General features: G+C 44.4%; 1 protein-coding gene across 1 annotated transcript; it reads left to right on the top strand.

Annotated features, from left to right (window-relative positions):
- The first annotated feature begins 6 nt into the window (after positions 1 to 6).
- On the top strand, positions 7 to 7,543 carry LOC107295447 (set1/Ash2 histone methyltransferase complex subunit ASH2). The gene is made up of 6 exons (XM_015824763.1): positions 7 to 76; positions 1,267 to 1,460; positions 3,029 to 3,121; positions 4,247 to 4,345; positions 5,841 to 5,900; positions 7,237 to 7,543. The coding sequence occupies exons 1-6, from the start codon at positions 31 to 33 to the stop codon at positions 7,342 to 7,344; spliced, it is 600 nt and encodes a 199-aa protein (XP_015680249.1). The 5' UTR covers positions 7 to 30; the 3' UTR covers positions 7,345 to 7,543.

The following is a 7,543-nucleotide window of genomic DNA, read 5'->3' as shown; positions in this document are numbered from 1 at the left end:
GCTTGGTATTTTGAAATATCCGTGGATGAGATGCCACCTGACACGGCTGCGAGACTTGGGTGGTCTCAGCCTTTAGGTAAGCCTGCCGCTCCTCCTTTCATTAGTTTGCGACCTGTCCCTTTCTCCCATTGAGAACCTCACGGTAGGTTGCAGGCATTGGGCAAGGGGGCTTTGTCACAGGCCCTTTCTCCTTTTTGTCTTCCTTACCCATAGAACATAGAATCATCTCACGGTGGCCTAGAGGTGGAGCTCTTGCCTCACAGTCAAGAGGCTGTGAGTTCGATCCTAGGTAGCGGCAGATATTTCTCTAGGCACTATGTAATTGTCTGCTGCAAACACCGCAGAGGTGTCGGGAAGGGCATCCAGCCAGTAAATGCTCAGCTCCTTTCAGTTGCCCCGACTCTACCCCAATGCAAGGGATTTGTTGTTAATTGCGAAGTCGTGTCCGACCCATCGCGACCCCATGAACAACGTTCCTCCAGGCCTTCCTGTCCTCTACCATCTTCTGAAGTCCATTTAAGCTCACGCCTCCTGCTTCAGTGACTCCATCCAGCCACCTCATTCTCTGTCGTCCCCTTCTCCTATTGCCCTCAATCTTTCCCAGCATTAGGCCCTTCTCCAGTGAGTCCTTCCTTCTCATTAGGTGGCCAAAGTACTTGAGTTTCATCTTCAGGATCTGACCTTCTAAAGAGCAGTCAGGGTTGATCTCTTCTAGGACTGACCGGTTTGATCGCCTTGCAGTCCAGGGGACTCGCAGGAGTCCTCTCCAGCACCATAGTTCAAAGGCCTCAATTCTTTGTCGCTCAGCCTTATGGTCCAACTTTCACATCCAAGGGATTACACGGTCATTAAAAGAAAAGGAATTACATAGAACATAGAATCATAGGGCTGGAAGAGATCTCAGAAGTGTTCTAGTCCAACTCCCTGCTCAAAGCAGGAGATCTTATATCATCCCAATCAAATGGTTGTCCAGTCTGTTTTTGAAAATCTCCAGTGATGGAGCACTCACAGCTCCAGGAGACAATTTGTTCCATTGATTAATTGTTCTCACTTTTTGGAAATTTCCCCTTATTTCTAGATTGGATCTCTCTTTAACAGGCTTCCCCCCATTACTTCTTGTCCTGCCCTCAGGTGCTTTGGAAAACAGTACTGGAAGACAGTCCCCCCTTCCTAATCCTTCACCCACCCACCCGGATAACATTTTGAAGTATTGAGTAAACAAATGCAATCAGGCATTTGACAAACACAACGTTTGGTTTTCTACAGGAAACCTTCAAGCTCCCCTGGGCTACGACAAATTCAGCTACTCCTGGCGTAGCAAGAAAGGGACCAAGTTCCACCAGTCCATCGGCAAACACTACTCATCAGGTTACGGCCAGGGGGACGTGCTCGGTTTTTATATCAGCCTTCCTGAAGACACAGAAACAGCCAAATCCCTGCCGGATACTTACAAAGACAAGGTGGGTCTTCTAACTCAGCCTCGTTTTAATAGAGGTGGCTGGGCGTTTTCCGTAGGATGCCATAAGAACTCTGGAATTCCTCACTGAAATTCTAGAATAAACCGGGAAACTAACGGGGCCGCATGTCTTAGGGTTGTAAGTTATATAAGAGAACCGGCATAGGTACTTTTAAGTATGTGTAACTTAAGAAGCCCATGTACCTGGGCAGCTAAGTGTTTGTTTATTTAATTTGTATCCCACTTTTGTTATTTTTATAAACAGCTCAAGGTGGCAAACATATCTAAACCGCCTTCTTCCTAGTGTCCAGATGACAACCGTTCTGAGGTGACTTGGCCTGCGAAGAGAGTGCCTGGCCCAAGGTCACCCAGCCAGTGTTCATGCCTAAGGCAGGACTAGAACTCACAGTCTCCTTGTTTCTAGTTTGGTGCCTTAATCACTAGACCAGGGGTGTCAAACTCAATTTCACTGAGGGCTGCATCAGCATTGTGGTTACCCTCGGGGGGGCCGGGTGTGTGTGACCAGGGTGGGTGCAGCCTACTAGGTGGGCATGGATGGAGTGGGTGTGACCTACTGGGTGGGCATGACCAGCTCTACATCGTTTGCATCAAGGGTGCCTGTGGGGGTCTGGGCAGAAGTGGGACAGATCTGAGGGTCTCTGGCAGAAGGGGGTGGGACCGGGGCAAGCGCCAAGGCATGGTCCCTTTCTTCATTCCTCACAAAGGGTGACACCTCCCCAGCATGCACCCAGGGGGCGGGGCCGACGCGGCAGGGGCCGGTTCCTCGCTGTTTCCAGACGGCCTTGTGGAGCTAAGACTGAATGTGTTTCAGCATAGATGGCCACCACAAAATTGTACATTAGCTCCCGGCTGGGCTGGGCCAGGGCCAAGGCAGCGGGGGCCGTTCCCTCACTGTTTCCAGGATGGCTTCGGGGGCCACATGAAACCACTTTGCGGACCGCATCCCCCCCACCCCCCGGCCTTGTGTTTGACCTGCCTGCACTAGACCAAGAAGGCGGGGTTCTTCCTGCCTAGTGCAGGAATCAAAACTAAGCCATCTCTGACAAGTATCTTCTTGAATATGGAGCTCTCTCTTCAGTCTGCAACAAACACTGCAAAAAGAGAGAGGTTTTATATTTTTTCATTAACCTAGGAAGGAGCTGTTCTACCTTAATCAGAAGACTGCATTGCACATAAATAGCAAGCAGGAATGAAACCAAGGGCTGCCGGTTTTGTGGTTTTGTTTAAAATATATTTCTATCTTGACTTTTTCAGGAGGCAGATCTTTGCAACGCCCCTTAAAGTACAGCTCATATTTGCAGCCCTTGATATTTGATAGTTGCCCACGTGCTTTTCTTTTGCCCACCACAATCCATGAATGTTTTCACTCTTGCTGAAGGTGGTGGCTTCGGTTTACAGACAGCAAGGAGCAAACCCCTTGCTGAATTAATTGTCGAATTAATCAGTTGAAGTCACATTTGTGTGGATAGTTCAGCAGCTGCGTTTCTGTCTCACCATTGTTTTGCAAATGAATTTCTGGCTTTGACGTCTTCTCCCACCTGCCCTCTTTAGGCTTTGATCAAGTTCAAAAGCTACCTGTACTTTGAAGAGAAGGACTTTGTGGATAAAGCTGAGAAAAGTTTAAAGCAAGCTCTGGGAAGCCAAGTAAGTTGGCCTTTAGCAGCAGAAACTGGGCTGCTAAAAAGAATTGTGTGTCATAGAATTGGAAGAGGCCTTTTGCATCTTTGAGTCTAATACACTGCCTTGGTGCAGACATTCAAAATAACCCCCCCTCACACACACACACCAAAAAAGGAAAAGGAAAAAAAGATGCTTTGGGTCATTCAGTGAGATCTAGCTTGGAGACGAGACTAAAATAGGAGAGAGAAATTGGAGCTGTTCAGAAATGACTAAGCTGCAAATCCTGAGAGTTGCAGCTAGTGTGGAGGAATATGGGAAGGCCGGTGATATATCAGGAGACTACATATTCCTCCTTTCTGCCTTAAATCACAATGCAAATTTATGAAAGGCATCTGTAACAAAGCCTGTATCAGAGTCAAATTGCGGCTCGCTGGAGTCTCCCCTTAAGATTTTTGTTTTGTCCCTGTGTTCAATACCATGGTGAAGAGATTGTATATTTTCACTCAGGTATCCTCAACAAGGGCTGTTATTAGACTAAAAAATGGTAATTTCTGTGGACAGCTTGTCAAGAGTTTTTCCCCTTAGAAATGCTGTTTGAAAAGATACTGTTCAAAACTTTGGGTGTTTTACATGATGTGTAATTTAGTTTTGAAACGTTTGTGGGTTTTCTTTTCTCCTCTGGCCTTCCCCCCATCCCCACCCCCTCCCTGTGTCTACTATAAGAGCTTAAATGTTTCTCTGATTATTTTAAATGAACTTTGGGAAAGCTCAGGATCCTGAATAGTACTTCAGCCGCAGAAAGAGCTTTGTCAGCTGCATTTTGAAGATGCCAAAAAGTTGCCGGTTGCACCTCTCTAGTCTCGGCAAACTCTTAAGAAAAGTTTTCCTAGGAACACCAAAAATGGTTTTTCCATTTTTATAAAATGCAAAGAGTCAAATCTTGCAGTTCATTTATCACTGGATGCTGTACAGAAGCTCTTCTTTGCATTTTCAGGAAAACACAGGGTGTAACCCAAAGGACCTGTATGCTGTGTGCCGTTAAAGCACAACAAGTGGAAGAAAAGGTCATTTTGCAGGTCAAACTGAAATCTGCCCAAGATTATAGTCACGCTCTGCTCTTTGTGGTGACCAATGTTTGTCTCTTTTTAGATAATCTTCTATAAGAACGGTACCAGTCAAGGAGTTGCATACAAAGACGTTTTTGAAGGTGTTTATTTCCCTGCAGTATCTCTGTACAAAGGCTGCACGGTATGTAGAAGCTGTGGGGCACAGCTCTTTCCAATGTGGGGGCTTTGGGGCTTTGGTATGCTGGGTGAAGGCCTGACCCTTGAAAGCAGGCTCATCCTAGCCCAAGGATTGTGGAGCAGTGACACATCTGTTGATGCCAGATTGTGCCTGCCCCCAACCTCCCCGGTCCCCTCTCGGCAGCAACCGCTGCGCGGTGTCCCTCCTTATCTGCTTGCAAAGAGTTAGTCGATGGGAGGTCATCTCCTCTGCCTGCTCATCATGGGACTGAAAAGACCACAATAGCCGATTTGAATTAAGCATGGGAGCGAAGGGTGAGCGCATTGGGAGAAATACTTGCCTAAGTCAGCCTTGCATTTATCAACAACAGCCCAGGAGCTGTCTGAGGTCGAGAGAGCTCAGACTGGCATGTAGACTAAGGGGAGAAAAATAGATAACAGTTTCTCCTCTGCAAATTTACCTGGCTAATAGGAGAAAGAAAGGGGGGGTGGGGAAAGAATTTCTTTTCGGCATGTGCAGAAATGCACATTTCTGGAGGAAGGCTGTTAATACGATTTGTCACCCGAAACCTTTTTACAGCTAGTCCTTGACTTTGTTGTTGTTGTTAGCTGCGAAGTCGTGTCCGACCCATCGCAGCCCCATGGACAGCGTTCCTCCAGGTCTTCCTGTCCTCTGCCATCTTGTAAGTCCTTGACTTACAACAGTTCATTTAGTCAGCATTCTAAATTACAACAGCACTGGAAAAAGTGACTTAATGACCATTTCCCCCACAACTGTGACCTTTGCGGCACCCCCCATGGTTATGTGATTTACCTTAGGATGCTTGATAACTGCTTCATGTTTACGACGGTCGCAGCGTCCCAGGGTCGTGTGATTCCCCCCCTTTTGCGACCTTCCTGACGAGCAAAGTCAGTGGGAAAGCTAGGTTCAGTTAGTAATTTAATTACTAATTTAATAAATGCAGTGATTCACTTACCAAATGTGGCAAAAAAACACCTTGTAAAATGGAGCAAAACTTACTTAACAAACATCTCACTTAACAATATAAATTTTGGGCTCGGTTGTGGTCATAAGTCAAGGACTGCCTGCAATGGTTAAGAAAAAAAGCTTATATTTTATTGGGTTGATAACTGAAAAGGGAGTTTGCTTGCAACAAACAGAAATAGGAGTGTCTGACTTTTATACTATTTTTTTATAGTAGTAGAAAAATTTGCAGCACAGTAACTTTTTTTCTGTAATTCTTTACCAAAAAAAGATCCCTGTAAAGCTACATGTAGATCTCCTCCCCCCCTTCTTTTTTTTTTTTTAAACTTGATCCTTTTAAAAAGAAATTGTTTTATTTGGGGTAAATTTGTCCCTCAGTCTTTTCCATTATAATTTTCCAGCTGCATTTTTTTTTCTCCCAATAATACCCGTTGAAATATTGCAGGCACAGGAGGGGGTACTGAGCAATGCAGTAATTGAAAATAAGCAAAAATAAATCCTTCCTCTTTCATAGGTTTCTATCAACTTCGGACCCTATTTCAAATATCCGCCAAGAGATATTAGTTATCGCCCGGTAAGCAAGTCCATGATCAGAATGATGTGTGACTTTTGATGTAATCCAAGGTTTTATGTGCAAGTAATCTGTAACGTTTTCCATGTAAATGAAAGCCTCAGTTTCATTGGCCAAATTAATTCTGTTTCTAGTAGGAATAACACATACACATTGCCCCCTGTATAAAATTATACAGATAAAGAAATAAGTTTGCCAATCTAGTTATGCAATGACCATGTATAGCTCTGAAGGTTAAGTTCAGTTGGCTACGCATTTATCCTGACAGCAAGAATTCCTCTCTTTTTAAAAAAAGAAAATGCTAAAAATTCACACCAATTGCTAAATTGTTTGGCTGCCTATTGGTCTCACTCACAGCATTCAGACATGCTGTTTCAGCCTTGGACAAAAATAGCTGTGGATATGATTTGATTTCCAACTTAAAGGAAGAACAAGCCCTATTCTACTCTGTGACTGTTTTTTTTCCTCAAGCTGTAATTGAAAGTAAAAAGACATTCTCCCTCTTCACATACTTAATTTGTAAGCTTGAAATGTAATCAAACACCCTTCTGTATTCCTTTTGTTATTTCAAGAACAGGCCAAATGAGACTTCTGTGCTAAAATTCTCTGTATTTTGCAACCAGAAATTGTTAAGTTAAACCATTTCTGCTGATAATAAGTTAGGCACTAAAAACATCGCTAAGCAATACAGCAATTCCATCAGCTTAGAGGGCACAATCTAATAGGCACAATCAATGTTCTTCTAGCTCTTTTTCTGCAGAGATGAAAAATCACTTTGTTTTTTAAAAGGAAATTTAAAAATGTAGGGCTATGTAGGAGCTACCAGATTAGAATCAGCTTTGCAAAAGGCCCTGCAATATGTTACCGATGTGTTATGATCTTTGAAAATGCCTTCGTCCTTCCACCAGGAAATGGGTAATAAAGGAGCCAGGGTGGCACAGTGGTTAGAATGTAGTATTGCAGGCTAACTCTGCGCACTGCCAGCAGTTCGATGCTGACTGGCTCAGGGTTGACTCAGTTTTCCAACCTTCCGAGGTTGGTCAAATGAGGACCCAGATTGTTGGGGGCCATATTGCTGACATTGTAAACCTCCCAGAGAGTGCTGTAAAGCGCCATGAAGCGGCATATAAGTCAAGGTGCTATTGCTATTAACAGGGTCCCCGCTCTCTCATCCTTTGAAATCAGGTCAAGAATTGCACTGATTGGCTGACTCTTAATATTCTGTTGCAGACTGTTATCCGTCTGTTTTTCAAAGTGCGCCGATGCAAACTAAATCTTAATTGCTTCGTACGTGGACACTAAACCAAAACAACTCGCCCTTTCTTCTCCCCTTCTGCAGGTCAGTGACATGGGCTGGGTGGCCGTAGTAGAACACACGCTGGCAGACGTCCTGTATCATGTGGAAACGGAAGTTGACGGGAGACGCAGTCCCCCTTGGGAGCCTTAAAAGACGCGGTGTATTTATTTTTTATTTTTTACAAAAAAGGAAAAAAAATAACACGCTTGGTGGTGGCAGAGGGGGAAAAGTAATAAATGTCTCTTTTTTAAGTTTCTAGATTTGTGCAGCTCTTCGATCTTCCTTTTCATTATTTTTTTTTTAAATTCTTCCTCCTGCAGGCAGAGCAAGCAGTAAGTCAGTGAGAAAT

The sequence above is a fragment of the Protobothrops mucrosquamatus genome, unplaced genomic scaffold, assembly GCF_001527695.2.
Source record: "Protobothrops mucrosquamatus isolate PMUCROS unplaced genomic scaffold, P.Mucros_1.0 scaffold_194, whole genome shotgun sequence".
Taxonomy (NCBI): Eukaryota; Metazoa; Chordata; class Lepidosauria; order Squamata; family Viperidae; genus Protobothrops; species Protobothrops mucrosquamatus.
The sequence above is the reverse complement of the archived record's forward strand: the minus strand, read 5'-3'. Positions and strand labels throughout refer to the sequence as shown.